This window comes from Pan troglodytes, chromosome 11 (assembly GCF_028858775.2).
Source record: "Pan troglodytes isolate AG18354 chromosome 11, NHGRI_mPanTro3-v2.0_pri, whole genome shotgun sequence".
NCBI lineage: Eukaryota > Metazoa > Chordata > Mammalia > Primates > Hominidae > Pan > Pan troglodytes.
Genome location: NC_072409.2, coordinates 66,981,833 through 66,998,250, shown reverse-complemented (window position 1 = coordinate 66,998,250; position 16,418 = coordinate 66,981,833). Strand labels below are relative to the sequence as shown.

Here is a 16,418-nt window from a genome sequence, read left to right as displayed (position 1 = left end):
AACCACTTAGATATACACTTTAAATGGGTAAACTGTATATGTGAATTATCTCAATATAACTGGTTTTAAATATTAGCATAAATCATTTCCATATTAAGGGATTAAGCCTCCGTCTTCCAAAATCTGTAGGCAAATGTTCTAATCTCATTTGCCTTTTACTTTCTCATATTCAGAAGATATATATTTTTAAATATATAATCTGCTCCTTAATGAATCTTCTTGCTTTTATTTGGAAAATTCAGTCACCCATCCAAAGATAGTCACTAGTATGTTCTTCTAGCTTATTTTCATTTTTCATCTGGATTTTGGTGTACATTATAAAGCCATAATCTAGTATTCTCCAAAAGTTTACCTTCCTTATGTTCCTAGGATTTTTGGAACATTTTATTTATACTCACATCTATTTCGGGGCTACTACTGCATTGGTCTAAGGGTTCAAATGTCAACTATTAGAACATTTTCAATATTTTTTAGCTGTGAAATATGGTTTTATATCTAGTATCTTAAGACTTCATTATTTCCTTTCAAAATATTCCTATTCTTGCACATCTTTCAGATGAAATTTAGAATACTCTCAAGCCATTGAGAACATTAATAGACTTGCATTCAGTTAATTCACAAATAGAAGAAATGTTTAAAATATTTCATTTTAGGGCTGGGAACAGTGGCTCACGCCTGTAATCCCAGCACTTTGGGAGGCCGAGGCGGGCGGATCACCTGAGGTCGGGAGGTTGAGACCAGCCTGACCAACATGGAGAAACCCCGTTTCTACTAAAAATACAAAATTAGCCAGGCATGGTGGCACATGTCTGTAATCCCAGCTACTCCGGAGGCTGAGGCAGGAGAATTGCTTGAACCCAGGAGGCGGAAGTTGTGGTGAGCCGAGATCATGCCATTGCACTTCAGCCCGGGCAACAAGAGTGAAACTCCGTCTCAAAAAAAAAACAAAAAACAAAAAAAAAAATTCATTTTATCAGCTAGGAGCAGTGTATTTTTCCATCTATACAGGTCTTCTGTTATCTTTGTATAGTTTCTGCACACATGCTCAGTTTGTCTATAAATGTGACAAAGCTTGTTGCCACAACAAATGGTGATATACTACAATTATATCTTAAAGCTACCATTATCTATTAACTTTTGGATATCTGGAGGTTTTTGCTAATTTCATACTAATTCTAAGATGAGATTCCCGGGCTTTCTACTTGGAGCATTGTATCATCTGCAATAATAACAATAGTTTTTTCTTTCCCAATAGTTGTAATTCATTTCTAGTTTGGGTCTTACTGCATTAAAAAAAATTGTATCAATATTCTGATGACAAGCCCTGAAAACATTAAAGCATGTATTAAAAACAATATCTTTCACAAGCAGGCTTATAAAGGATATGTAAAGCTCTCAAGCTTTAGAGAAAAATCTGAAATTCATCAATTTTGCCACTTTCTAGAATGTTTCATCTAATTTAGGGCTAAAGAACACCCCAAGTGTTTAATAGATCCAGTGTGACAATATCTGGAGAAGGCACTCAATATTGGGGGCATGGGGTCCCTTTTCCCTCAGCTGTGCCCATCACATTCAAACCACAGCAGGTGATAGCTCCTATTAACCTATGCTACTAACTGGAAAACTGTTCTCTTTCTTCAGTAGACACAGTTGAAGTGTATAATGTCCTAGAATGCAATACTGGCCATTCAATTGCATACTTCTAAAGCCTCCCAGTAATCTTTTTGCATACTCTGTGTTAAGTTTGTTTTTGAGATACTCTCTTCCCCTCTGACATTTGTGCCTTGAGAATGAATCTTAGTTTTAATCACTACTTGCACACACTCATTTGTTACAAAGTACATCAACTACCAAATTTAACGTTTGAGTGCTGGTTGCTAACAGAAAAAGGAATAAAAAATTTGTGCAGACAAGGCCTTGGTTTCTGAATGGATGATTTTAATGGTGATATGAACTGATTCTAACTGCATTCTGTCGCACACTCATTCAAAAGAGTAAAACTTACAGTGACCATGTTTATCATGAAATAGTATTGCATTTATTTTAAACTGATGGTCCCCAACTTACTTAAAAATCGTAAGAGGCTTAACGGTTTTTCAACTTTACAACAGTGCACAAGTGATATGCATTCAGTAGAAATTATACTTTGAGTACCCATACAATCATTGTTTTTCACTTTCACAACAGTATTCAGTAAATAACATGAGCTATTCAACACTTCATTATAAAATAGGCTTTGTGTTAAATGGTTTTGCCCAACTGCAGGCTAAATGTTCTGAGAATATTTAAGGTAGGCTAGGCTAAGTTATGATTTCAGGTAAGAGATATTAAATGCATTTTCAATATGATATTTTCAAATTATAATGGGTTTACTGGGACCTACCCACATCATAAGTTGAGGAGCGTCTGTATTTAATATGAGAAATTATTTTTATTTTTCTGAACAACTGAAAAGGTCCAGTTCAATCGACCCTACAAAGAAAACGAACTGAAACATGGCCTCTTCCTACCCAAATCACTACAAGAGAAAATCTACTTATGTTATTTAAGTGAACTGTACTTAATAAATGACATAAATATATGTTTAGAAACAACACCACTCCATTTTCAAGGCTGAGTGACTGTTTACTGAGATCTGGGAAGAGCCTCAGTAACTGCCTGTAAAATAAAGAACAATTTTTATTAACTCGTCCTTAGTAAGAAAGATGTAAATCTTGATGCAATACTCATTAACTAGAATCCTTCCATCACAAAATTTTTGTTCACGTATGTTTAAGGACTTTTTGTTTGTTTGTTTGGAGATACGAGTTTCACTCTGTCACCCAGGCTGGTGTGGTGGTGGGATCTCAGCTCACTGCAACCCCTGCCTCCTGGGCTCAAGAGATTCTCCTGCCTCAGCCTCCCAGGTAACTGGGATTACAGGTGCAAGCCTGGCTAACTTTTTTTTTCTATTTTCAGTAGAGATGGGGTTTCGTCATGTTGGCTAGGCTGGTCTTGAAATCCTGAAGATTACAGGTGTGAGCCACTGTGCCTGGCCATGTTTGACTTCTAATTTGTGAATGTGATTTCTCAGATTTCTCTATAAAACACCTTCAATGACAGTACAAAAATTAGTGTTTAATAATTACTATAATTTAAATAATTTCTATATTTCTCACAAATCACTTGGGTTTTGCTTCTCCTGCATGTATCATAGGTTTCCTTTTCAAACCATCATTTTGATTCTTTAAATTTCTTGTCACAGCATCATAAATTTCATTTGCTGTAAATTGTCCTTAAAAGTCTAAAAGATACTTTGAGCCCCAATGAATGGATCGTATATAATCTCTGCCGCAGGCATTAGGGATAGTGTTTGAACACTTTTTAACAAGTGCCATTTTAGAAAGATGAGATATCACAGCTACATAGAAGATGGTAAGTTTACAGTTATAATGTGGCGCTTGGGGAAATAGACTCTAAAATCCTATGTTTACATTTATGATGAAGAAAAAAATCCCCAAAACCTGACAATTTAAATATAAATCAGATGCAGTCACACATAATAAATGTGCTAAGATAAATAACTTTGTATATTTGTAATTTTTAAAAATTTTAATTTCCAATTTTGCCAAGTTCAGAAATACATACAACTTAAAGCAAATAGTGCACAATGTTAACACCAGGTGAGGGTTACATGGTGTTCACTCTACTACTGTTTTACTTTTGCTGTAGATTTGCAATTTTTCAAAATAAAAAATGAAAAAATGTTTATAAGACAAAGTCTATGTCACTGAGTATCACTAGTTTTAGAGTTAAAAGGTGCCCTGTCTTATAGGTAAAAACTTTTCTGCTAAGAGAAGCATGGAAGAAATATTTGACATGCATTAAAGGAAAAAACTGGTTTAGAAGCCAATAAAGAGAGAACACACTGCATGTACCACCCTCATCATCTCGAGTTTTCAAAACAAACATGTTCCTCTTGCTCCAACAGACTCCCATGCTAATCATGCAAAAACACAGCAATCCACCAACTTCCACATTTACAAATGATGATAAAAGTTTAAAAACATATCTCTCAATAAGATGAAAATGTTTTCTGACTTTGACGAATAAAGTTTTGTCAGTTGAATGCCTTAAAACTGTCTAATACTCTGAATTTCTCATGTACTATTTAATTTGGCTAGATTTTAAAAATACAGCACATGATTTTAATTCTTGTTTAAAGTCTAATGCTAAATGACAAAGCCTCACAGTTCCTGGTAGCTTGTTTGCTGAACAGTATCAACATGGCAAAACTATGAGAATTTCTTTTTAAGATTTGAATGTACTTTGAGATGTGTGACAGCATTATAGCAACCCCAAATTATCTGTCTTATGGTGAAGATGGAGAGAGTAAAAATCGTATGCTGTGAATGATACCAAAAACAAAAAAAAATCCGTCCCAAACCCAAAGTTCCCTCCCCAGGCCTTCCAACAGGCCATGTGGAATGACTGCACACTTCTTTCCTCCTCATGGAAGGTTGAGAAAGGAGGAAACTTACCACCCAGGGGGCAGGTAACGGGAAGACCCAAGAACAGGGCCAAGTCCTTTCAAATGAATATACAGGTGACATTAGGATAAAACAATCCTGGGAGGTTGGACACAAGTGGATTCAATAAGCGACAGCCTTAATTTTGGGGACGGTGTCAATGCTGGTTTTTAAACTCATCATGGGCATCGGAAATTGTTTAAATACATTCCTTTTCTCCCCTCTCCCACTCCCCAGCCCCTCAAACCTGTATCATCCTGTCTTAGTTTTCTGCACTAATTACTGGCAGTCAGATCGCAGAGACAATAATTTAGGGTCCAGTGAAAGTAAATTTTTACACAGCTTGATAGCAGTCTGGGAAGACTGAGGAAAGGAAGATAGAGGCAAATCTCTAGAAAAATTGAGTGTTTCTCTTGGTAGAAGCTATAATTTTTTTAAAAAAGATGTCTTAACCTTGCTAATAACATAAGATGATTTGTAGAAATTAACTAAACTAGAAATTGTCATTTTTTGGTTGTTGAAAATGTGTGCATTGTTTCAAGCAAAAATAACACAAAAACAATGTTAAATCAAGCCCATTTTAAGCTCCCTGAGATGACATATGGAGACACACTACACAGTACAGTATTACAGCAGAATATAAATTATTTACAAAAATCATTTACAGTAAAATCAAATTTCTATTTCAACAAATATAATATCAGATTAATTGTATCTTTGATTATTTGTTGCTGTAATTTTATTCATACCAGAAAAATGGTCACATTTAAAATTCTCAAAATAGTTTTGGCACAGGTCACATCTTCTCATTTTGCTAAGTCCCTGAGCACTTTGAACAGGCTGACTTTATGCATCGGCCTCTTCCCCAGCCACCCTGGTCCCCTCTTTCCACAATGCCTTGACCTGCTCTGGCCTCAAGGCTACCTTTACTCCTCCCACTATTAACTCTAGATGAACATTTAATGCTATCACCTTTCTAGCTAACTGTGCTCTGCAGAAACCATGCAGCTTCTCTGACAAGAAGATCTACTAGAGTCCCTGCCCCAAAGAGGACTTCATACCATCTTCCCGACGCTTACTGACAAGGAAGGGGAAACAGATAAGGGTACGTTTTGTGTATCCTTCTTCTTATTCATAAAATTGCCTGTAATGGTCAGTGTTTTAATGTCTCCAAAGCTTTATGTCTCAAATGCTCATCCAAACACTGGATGGCAAAGAGGTCAACATCCATGTCAAACTTATTGGCAAACAAGTGGTGTTTGCGCAGCATCCAGTTCAAGTCACCAGCTCCAAAAATGCACACTGAGCGCACATGGACTCCATCGCAGGGAGGGTAGGGAGCACCCTTGGAAACATCACCCTCAAAGTACTGCCACTTGACAAACCTGGCAACTGCTTGCATGTCAGACAAATCATACTTATGGCTGGCAGAGAGTGAGCCCGGGACTTCAGGAATCCTTTGGATGGTGGCCCAGAGATACTCATCAGGGCTGTATGTGTCTTGTGCCCACTCCATAAACTTTTGGATTTTTTCATTCTGTAGTACATACCCCACATACTCCCTACTGACCACGAAGTAGGCACTGCCAGAAAAAAGAGGTGTTTCGAGTGGAGGAAGCATTTTGACAGTCCCTGTGTTTGTCAGCTTTCCATTAACGACCTCATACCGCTTCTTCCACCTTTCTTCTTTATGGGATGGCATCCTCTCCGTTTCCAGGTTGTTTTCTCCCATTAACAACTTGAGCTTCCTGACAATTTCTAGGTTGGTTTTAATAGGAAAATCCATACCACAAAGATTTATCAAGTACTTCCAGTTTGCACTCATCGCATAGAGATCCTTCATGCAGTTGAGGTCAGCCTGAACCCGGCTCCACGATGCATAAACCACACTCTCCAATCGGCTGGCCACAAAGACATTACTAAAACAGGAAGCGATGCCCATCACTGCAGCTAAATAGGAATCCTCGGATTTTGTGTCCACATGAATGCAGTAGAAATTCTGAGGCATATAGATGGCCCTCAGCAGCCTGTCAAGCATTTCAATCTTGTGATGAACCACTATAGAATATGCTATTGGAAACTCCGCCTCTTCTTTACTAAGGGGTTCTACAATATATTTGCGTCTCTTGATGAAAGAAGAACAGTCACTGGTCATGTTTATATAGTCGTCAGGTGTCCACCGAGGGCGCTTTTTAAATTTCACTGTTAGGATCTCAAGCTTTACCTTTTGGATTTCATTTACATCACCCTGTAAAACTTTGGTGCAATTAATATCACTACTAGGATTCTCCCCAGCAAGCTCCAAGTGTCTGACACTTACAAATTCAGGCTTTTGATGAATCCTTAAAACGGAGAAGGTGATTAGGGATAAAACAAGAACCATAAAGTAGTATTTAGTGGGATAAGAAAAAAGTCTCCTTCGCAGCAACGTCCTCAGCATTTCAAACAATAATCAGGGATTTCCTTTGTGAAGGGCAGTCTTCTATGCTCCAAGCACCAATGATTTTCCCTCCGTTGTGGCCTTGAAGGTTGTCAGTTTGCATTTATCAGAGCTGCAACGGCATCTTGAAATGAAGAGCAGCACTGAAATAAAAGAAGCAATTATAAATATAAATAAATATATATATATATACAGAGAGAGAGACACAGAGAGAGAGAGTCTTTCACAATAAATCTTCTCAGGCTCAAAAAACTGTCCTCTTTGCTATGAGGTTAGGTTTAAAACAAAAACAAAGTGGCTGAATCAGAGGATAAGTGGTAGTAGTACAGGAAGCCCACAGTCTCTAGTATTTATACCACAGATTGAAAAAGAAAACAAAAGAAAAAACAAACCCCAAATCCCAGTACATGGATGCACTAGAATATCTAACAACAAGCATTTTACCTCTTTGGTATGTTGAGGTGCAAAACCATAGTTGGACGCCTAGGCAATAATGATTGAACAGTCTATAGTTGATGAGTTTCTGACACTGTGCCAGAATTAGCACCCCTTGTCTTGAAATCGTTAGTAATTTAAGTTCCTCCTGACATGTTTTAATGTCCATTAGCTGGTGTCAGCAGCCCTAAAAGAGATCAGATCCATTCTGCTTTTTGCTGATTTAGGATTTGGGGCATACTTAGGGAGAAGTTTGGAAATGGTTGTGACTTCTAAGAATCTTTGAAGGAAGGGCAAGTCAACAGAATTTTCAAATTGGATTGAAAAGGCTCAGATGAAACAAAGCCCAGTTTGGGACTGTGTTGGGTTAGTCCCACAATGAGTTTAGTTCCATGCCAGAAACTACAAGAAAACAAAGTATTCATAATCCAAAAGAGAGATACAGCTTGCGTTTTCTGCATTAGTTATAACAGACTGTAATAACTAAGTCTTGCAGAAAACAATAGTGTATACAAATTGTAATTTATGACAGACCTTCATCTATATTCAAATTCCAGGAACACAACCCACTTTTACTATATAAAGTGCTTACAAACATTAAATAGCTTTGTTTTCAAAAATCAATTTTATAACTTGGCAATTGGTTCTACAGCTGATAAGCGCTGCTGTTCTAAAAAAAGAAAGTCAAGTACTACCAATTTGACCGTTATAAATCTGTTCATAACAAGATTTCTAGAGATTTGACTAGTTTTTAATGCCAGAAACTTAACTATTTCATTAGGAAATGAGTTGTGAATAGTAATAATACAAATAAAAATGAATAACTGACCATCATTAATATAAAATAATGTTAAGAAAAGTATTTAGACTTTTTACCATTTAAAAGTAAGGAAAGTCTGAATCACTTAGTGCTGATTCCAGGTGACATCCTGCCCCATTCTGAGCACTTCACATGCTGTCAGGTGTATTACATGTCCGGGCATCCAGCGATAATGATGTGCTGCATGAGGCTTTAAAGAAATCTGTGAAATTAAAAAACAATGTGACAAGGGATATATGGACACATAGTATTCACACACTCAGAAAATATGTTGGTGAACTAATCCTACATATTTGCTTTTTTTTCTCAAAATTATGGGTGGTTAACTTTTCTCTTTTAAAATTTCCTTCTCTCTAGTCTTACTTATTTTTCTAATTCTATGTTTGTGGATTGCTAAAGATTTGAAAACACCCTGAAATTTAGGTTAAGTTCTTTGAAAGAAAACTCTAGCAGCATTTCCCTTAATGTATACCAAGGAACAGTTTAACAGTCCAGTATGATTAGAAAATCCAACATATCCTTTCCCCCACTGTGAAGATTCCCAATGCTCACTGGCAAATTAATGACAATCCTGAAGCTGAATTTGTTGCTCATCTCATTTTCTTCTAACAATCTTGATCACCACCCCACTCCACACCTCTATCAGAAAGCGACCACGGGGAGCTTCGGTAACAAAACATAAGAATTTCAACCACTAAAATATCAAAACACTACAAAAAATATGCCTTTAAGTAATTCCTGCCCCTTACTGGTTCAAGGCACATAAGGAAATCTCTATGGAATCATTAGCAGACCACTAACTAACTGAGAGAAACTTGAGTGGGTCTCAAATAACAGAGAATATAAACTTTAGACAACTGGTCCAGGAAAGCCACTAAACAAATAACAAAAACAACAAACCCTCGTCAGGGTAGGGGTAGAGGTCTGATTTCCATGGTTGACACATTATAAACTATCCAGTTTCAACAAAAAAAAAATTACAAGGCATGCAAAGAAACACAAAAGTCTGGTCCACATACAGGGGGGGTGGAACAAAAAAAGCAGTCAATAAAAATGTCCCCAAGGAAGCCCAGGCATTGGATTTAATAAATACTTGAAATCAGCTCTTATAAATACGTTCAAAGAACTAAATAAATGAAAGAAAGCATGAGTATGGTATCTAACCAAATTGAGAAAATTTCAATAAAGAAACAGAATGTACAACACAAACAGCGAACCCTTAATAATAATGTATATAACAAGTTTGGGGAGGTAGAAAAATAGTTGAAAAAAATGTATCAATAATTAATAATAATGTATCAATAATTAATAATAATGTATAAATACTGGCTTAATTGTAAAAAATGTACCACACTAATGTAAGATATTAATAACAGCAGAAACAGTGAGGGGGTAAATGGAAACTCTCTGTACTTTCTGTGTAATTTTTCTGTAAACATAAAACTGCTCTAAAAATAGTCTATTAATATTGAAACAAAAATTAATTTGCACATCCAAGAAGTTCAATGAGCTCCAAAGAGGATAAACTCAGATATCCTTACCTAGACATTTCATAATCAAACTGTTGAAAGACAAGGACAAAGGATTTTGAAAATGTTAAAGAGAAGTGATTATACAACAAATCCTGAAAATGATTAACAACTTCAAATAAACAACAATGGAGACCAGAAGGCAGTGAGTGACATATTCAACGCGCAGAAAGTTTGTTGGCTAGCTGTGGTGGCTCATGCCTGTAATCCCAGCACTTTGGGAAGCTGAGGTGGGCGGATCACTTGAGGTCAGGAGTTTGAGATCAGCCTGGCCAACACTGTGAAACCCCGTCTCTACTAAAAATACAAAAATTAGCCGGGCGTAGTGGTGCATGCCTGTAATCCCAGCTAATCGAGAGGCAGAGGCAGGAGAATCGCTTGAACTTGGGTGGTGGAAACTGCAGTGAGCCAAGATCATGCCACTGCACTTCAGCCTGGGCAATAGAGCAAGACTCCATCTCAAAAAAAAGGATTGTTAACCAAAAATTCTATAATGAGCAAAATCATTCAAAAACAATGAGAAACTAGGATACTCCCAGATAAATTAAAAAAAAAAATTTATCACTAGCAGCCTTACCCTACAAGAAATACTAAATGAAGATATTCAGGCAGAAATGAAAAGATTCTAGACAGCAACTCAAATCCACATGGAAAAAATAGAAAGCAGCAGTAAAGGTATATATATATAGACAAATTTATAGCATGAATGTAATTTTCTTTGTTAACTCTCTTCCCATCTGATTTAAAAGACATTTTCTTTTCTTTTTTTTTTTTTTTGAGCTGGAATTTTGCTCTTGTTGCCCATGCTGGAGTGCAGTGGTGCGATCTTGGCTCACTGCAACCTCTGGCTCCCGGGTTCAAGCAATTCTCCTGCTTCAGCCTCCCAAGTAGCTGGGATTACAGGCACCCGCCACCACACCTGGCTAATTTCTGTATTTTTAGTAGAGATGGGGTTTCATAATGTTGGCCAGGTTGGTCTGGAACTCCTGACCTCAGGTGATCTGCCTGCCTTGGCCTCCTAAAGTGCTGGGATTACAGGGGTGAGCCGCTGCGCCCAGCCCTAATGTATTTTTTATCTCATTGAATGGACAAATTGGAATCATCATAAATTGCTGGTAGAAATGTAAATACTTGGTAAAGCTGCTTTAGAATGTTTGGTGGGTCCACAGAAAATTAAAACTAGAGTTACCATATGACCTAGCTATTCCACTATTAGGTATATACCCAAGAGAAATGAAAACATATATTCACACAAAAACTTGTATACAAATGTTCATAATGGCATTATTAATAGCTAAAATAGTGGAAGCAAGCCAAATGACCGTGAACTGAAGAATGGATAAACAAAATATGGTATATCCATAAAATGGGATATTATATGGGTATAATAAGATATGAAGGTCTCACGCAAGTTCCATACAATGTAGATAAAGAACCTAGAAAACATTAGGCTAAGAAATAGTCATTTATAATTCTGTTTATATTAAATGTCCAGAAAAAGCAAATCCATATAGACAGAAAGTAGATGAGTGTCTGCCAGGGGCTGGGGACATGGGGGAATGGCAATGACTGCTGGTAGGTACAAAGGTTTCCTTTGAAAGTTCTCTAAGTAGATAGTAGAGATTGATGTAGAACTTTGTGAACATATTGTTTACTTTAAAAGGGTAAACATTATGGTATGTGAATATTCAATAAAGCTATTATTAGAATAGTAACAATAAAGTTCACCAAAGTAAACAGATTTTAAGTTACAAACTGTGACACCGCTGAGTCTCGGGGTTTTTTTTTGTTTTAAACAGGAGAAGTAGAATTATCTTAAACAGGATTTTACGGAATGTGGGTACATGAAAGGGTCACCTCGAAATCCAAATAGAAAATACAAAGTTCAAAACCAAACACTTGGATCTCACCTCAAAAAAGGCATAGGTCTTTACCACTGTCGTCTACATCCTACATGGCCAACATGCTTTGAAAAATGCTTTTTACAACGTAAAATCACTAGTTTCGGGTTTTAACAAGATGGGTAAGTGTCTATAAGGAAGGTAAATATGTGAGAAAACACTAAGTGTCTATAAAGGAGGTAAATATGTGAGAAAGCATTACTTTGTCAAAAATGCTTTTGATTTTGTCTATTTATCATCAGGGTGAATACAGAAGTCAAATCATTAGAAGGAATTGTAATTAACCAACCTAATTTCAAGACATACAACGTTTTCTTAAGTAAAACTTGGCTAAGAATCAGAAGGGTGAAAGGAAAATGAGATTTCATAGCCAAAGAGATTTCCAAGAAGAAAATAAGTTTAAAGGGAAGTAAAAATGTGCACATGCTATACTATTTTAATGCAACTTTACCAAAAATTACACACCCACACAAAGAATAAATACCAAAATAATTAAATAACAAAAATGTGGCCATGGGTAGTTAATACTGCTCTGCCCAATGTTCCTTCACCTTTATATTTCACTCAGGAAGCATACTCACTGAAGAATATCTGGTGGGATTTGCCAGTGAGGACAACTACAGAAGAGTAAGAAACATTCTAAATGACAAAAGCTCATGAATTCTGGGAAAGCAAGAAAAACTCAAGTCCCAAACCATACTAAGCCTCACTCGCCCAAGGCCTACCTAATCCAACAACTAACCTGGGTCATGTCCTGAAGAAGGTCCCTCAATGGACACTGGTCCTTTCCTGGAAGAGGAGACTTCCTTGTGGACACTACCCTATATAATTTTAAGTAGATCGCATAACCTAAGAAGAATTGAGAAATGAAATAATTCCACCGTGAGTTGGAACAGAGGAAAGCCAGTACCTGAAAGCAATGGTTCTTGGTACGTGACTTTTAAGACCAAGAAATACAAGAATACTAAATTCTAAGAATACTGAAAATAAATACTTATCTTTTATACAGTCAATAAGAAGGAAAGCTAGTCAAGGAAGGGAACAAGAAGATAGGTATCAGGTGCCCCTAAGGTGACGATATGGTCACTAGAAGTGTTCCAACATAAAGAGAGTCAGCACCACCAGATAGAGAGGGTGCTGCTCAGTGCCTAATGGAGTGGGAAGACGGACAAAATGACCTCAGGGAGAGGGAGACAGGAGGCAGAAATCAAACTGGAAAAGCAGATGGACGAGAGGAAACTGAAAAAGCATATGCACAAATCCCAGGCTGACAGGCGGGAAAGAACAGACCAGCTCTATTTACACTGCAGGATCTTCAAAGGGTGCAGGAACTGGTGCTGGTTGCACGGATCCCTCTGAAGGGGGGCTGCGGAGAATGATGGAGGAGTGGTGTTGCTTTGTTTTTTGTTTTGTTCAAAGTATCCACTAGTAGCTCTTTACAAAGCAGCTGGGTTTCTACCTCAAGCTTGGCAAAGACCCATCCAAGATGTAGTCTCTGCAGAGGCTCTCCCTTCCAGGGCACACCAGGCCTAATGGAAAGCAGTTCCCATCCAGAAAACAGTAGGACCCAGGCACAGTGAATAGCCTTCTCCATTTCCAGCTTGCTTATCCCTATTAATTCCTAGAACTTTGATTGTCAGCCCAGGGCAGGAGTTTTTTTAACTGGGGAATCCAACCATGCCAAGAGAAATAAGGCTTAAATATCTTGCTTAAACTGGGAGATCCCCAAACAGTCAAATGAAACAGACTGTTCAGGGAGAGGAAAACTACCACTAACATTCTCAGGATATAGAAAACTACCACTAACATCCTCAAGATATAAAGTTAAAAATATGTTAAAAAAATATTAATGAGGCACAATATATTTTCTGAAGACAGCCAGGCCAACATTTTCACCCAACATTTTCTTCTGCTATATGACCTTGCCACTCCCCAACGAAGAAGTAGTCAAATTCCCTCCCTCTTGAATTTGAGTGGCCTTATTGAGAGGTGAAGCCAGCTGGACTTCCTGGGTCGAGGATTGTAAATGCACCAATCAGTGCTCTGTGTCTAGCTAGAGGACTGTAAATGTACCAATCAGCATTCTGTAAAAATGGACCAATCAGCACTGTGTAAAATGGACCAATCAGCATTCTGTAAAATGGACCAATCAGCAGGACATAGGCGGGAGCAAATAAGGGAATAAAAGCTGGCCACCCAAGCCAGCAGCAGCAACCTGCTCTGGTCCCCTTCCATGCTGTGGAAGCTTTGTTCTTTCGCTCTTCACAATAAATCTTGCTGTAGCTCACTCTTTGGGTCCCCACCACCTTTAAGAGCTGTAACACTCACCGCAAAGGTCTGCGGCTTCACTCATGAAGTCAGCGAGACCATGAACTCAATGGAAAGAGGAGACTCCAGACACATCTGAAGGAACAAACTCTGGACACACCATCTTTAAGAGCTGTGACACTCACTGCGAAGGTCCACGGCTTTATTCTTGGTCAGCGAGACCAAGAACCCACCAGAAGGAACCAATGCTGGACACGTCTTGGTGACCTTGGACCATCACCAAGCAGTGAGTACCATCGGACCCCTTTCGCTTGCTATTCTGTCCTATTTTTCCTTAGAATTCGGTGGCTAAATACTGGGCACCTGTCGGCCAGTTAAAAGCAACTAGTGCGGCTGCCGGACTAAGGATACGGGTGTCAGGTTTTCTGGGAAATGGCTACCTAACAACCCCCAACTCTTTGGAGTTGGGAGTGTTGGTTTGCCTGAAAACAGCTTCCCCTTTTCCTGTACTTCCAGGCTGAACCCAGGGTTGACAGAGAGGAAAGCCATTCAGCTCCGGGGTCCTGACAGAAAGTTGGCTGACCCTGTAGCCAAGAGCGGAACTCTCCTCCAAGTCACATCACCCAAGTGAGACTCACCCATCTATCCTATCTATCCTGACCCTTGCCTTCTGGGTCCTAAATCTGTCAGACAAACTTATTGCCTCTCTTCTCCGAGGCTAGTCCCTATTATAAAAACCACTCCCTGTCTCTGGTGCTTTTCTAGTTTCTCCTATAAGAATGATTTCTAGTATAAACTTCAGGACTGTGTTCCCTTCTTTAGGCACCTGGGCTCACCAATCAGAAAGAAATAATTTTTGCCAAAAGCCCTGTGTGGGGGGTGGGGAGGGGAGACTATCTGGAATTTTAGGATCCCTCCTCAGACTAGCAGGCCTAACAAAAGCTACTCCTGAAGCTAGGATATGGGGAGCCTCAGACATGATATCCTTCCTATTCTTATGATGAGAAGTGAGAACAAAATGTGTCACTCAACCCTGGAGATCCCTTCCCTCCCTCAGGGTATGGCCCTCCACTTCATTTTGGGGGCATAACATCTTTATGGGACAGGGGTAAGGTCCCAATACTAACAGGAGAATGCTTAGGACTCTAACAGGTTTTCAAGAATGTGTTGGTAAGGGTCACTAAATCTGATTTTTCTCAGTCCTCTTTGTGGCCCAGGAGAACAGGCAAGGGTGCAGGTTTTCAAGAATGTGTCGGCAAGGGCCACTAAATCCGACCTTCCTTGGTCCTCCTTGTGGTCTAGCAGGAAAACTAGTGTTTCTGCTGCTGTGTCGGTGAGTGCAACTATTCCAATCAGCAGGGTCCAGGGACCGTTATGGGTTCTTGGTGGGGGGCGGGGAACAAACCAAAACCGCGGGTGGTTTTTTCTTTCAGATGGGAAACACTCAGGCATCAACAGGCTCACCCTTGAAATGCATCCTAAGCCACTGGGACAATCTGACCTGCAAACCCTGAAAAAGAAGTGGCTTATTTTTTTCTGCACTATGGCCTGGCCCCAATATTCTCTCTCTGATGGGGAAAAATGGCCACCTGAGGGAAGTATAAATTACAATACTATCCTGCAGCTTGACCTTTTCTGTAAAAGGGAAGGCAAATGGAGTGAAATACCTTATGTCCAAGCTTTCTTTTCATTGAAGGAGAATCCACAACTATGCAAAGCTTGCAATTTATATCCCACAGGATGACCTCTCAGCTTATCTCCATATCCTAGCATCCCTATAGCTCTCCTTCCTATTAATGATGAGCCTCCTCTAATCTCCCCCGCCCAGAAGGAAACAAGCAAAGAAATCTCCAAAGGACCAAAAAAACCCCCGGGCTATCAGTTATGTCACCTTCAAGCTGTAGGGGGAGGGGAATTTGGCCCAACCCAGGTACATGTCCCCTTCTCCCTCTCTGACTTAAAGCAGATCAAGGCAGACCTGGGGAAGTTTTCAGATGATCCTGATAGGTATATAGATGTCCTATAGGGTCCAGGGCAAACCTTTGATCTCACTTGGAGAGATGTCATGCTATTGTTAGATCAAACTCTGGCCATTAATGAAAGGAATGTGGCTTCAGCTGCAGCCTGAGAGTTTGGAGATACCTGGTTCTTAGTCAAGTAAATGATAGAATGACAGCTGAAGAAAGGGACAAATTCTCTACCGGTCAGCAAGCCATCCCCCGTATGGATCCCCACTGGGACCTCAACTCAGATCATGGGGACTGGAGTCGTAAACGTCTGCTGACCTGTGTTCTAGAAGGATGAATGAGAATTAGGAAAAAGCCCATGAATTCTCCAATGATGTCCACCATAACTCAGGGAAAGGAAGAGAATCCTTCTGCCTTCCTCAAGCGGCTACGGGAGGCCTTAAGAAAATATACTCCCCTGTCACCTGACTCCCTCGAGGGTCAATTGATCCTAAAAGATAAGTTTATTACCCAATCAGCTGCAGATGTCAGGAGAAAGCTCCAAAAGTGA

The 16,418-nt window shown here is 39.0% G+C and overlaps 1 protein-coding gene across 11 annotated transcripts in view; it reads right to left on the bottom strand.

Moving 5' to 3' along the window:
* Window positions 1-2,015: 2,015 nt before the first annotated feature.
* The window catches only part of GCNT1 (glucosaminyl (N-acetyl) transferase 1), a 114,694-nt gene continuing 100,291 nt past the window's right edge, over window positions 2,016-16,418 (bottom strand). For 9 of the 11 annotated variants that reach the window (XM_054657824.2, XM_054657823.2, XM_054657825.2 and 6 more), the window contains 2 exons: window positions 8,260-8,405; window positions 2,016-7,091 (listed from right to left, as the gene is read on the bottom strand). In XM_054657824.2, coding sequence (XP_054513799.1) covers window positions 5,662-6,948 — 1,287 coding nt within the window. In that variant the 5' untranslated portion in view covers window positions 6,949-7,091; window positions 8,260-8,405 and the 3' untranslated portion in view covers window positions 2,016-5,661. 11 annotated transcript variants of the gene reach the window in all.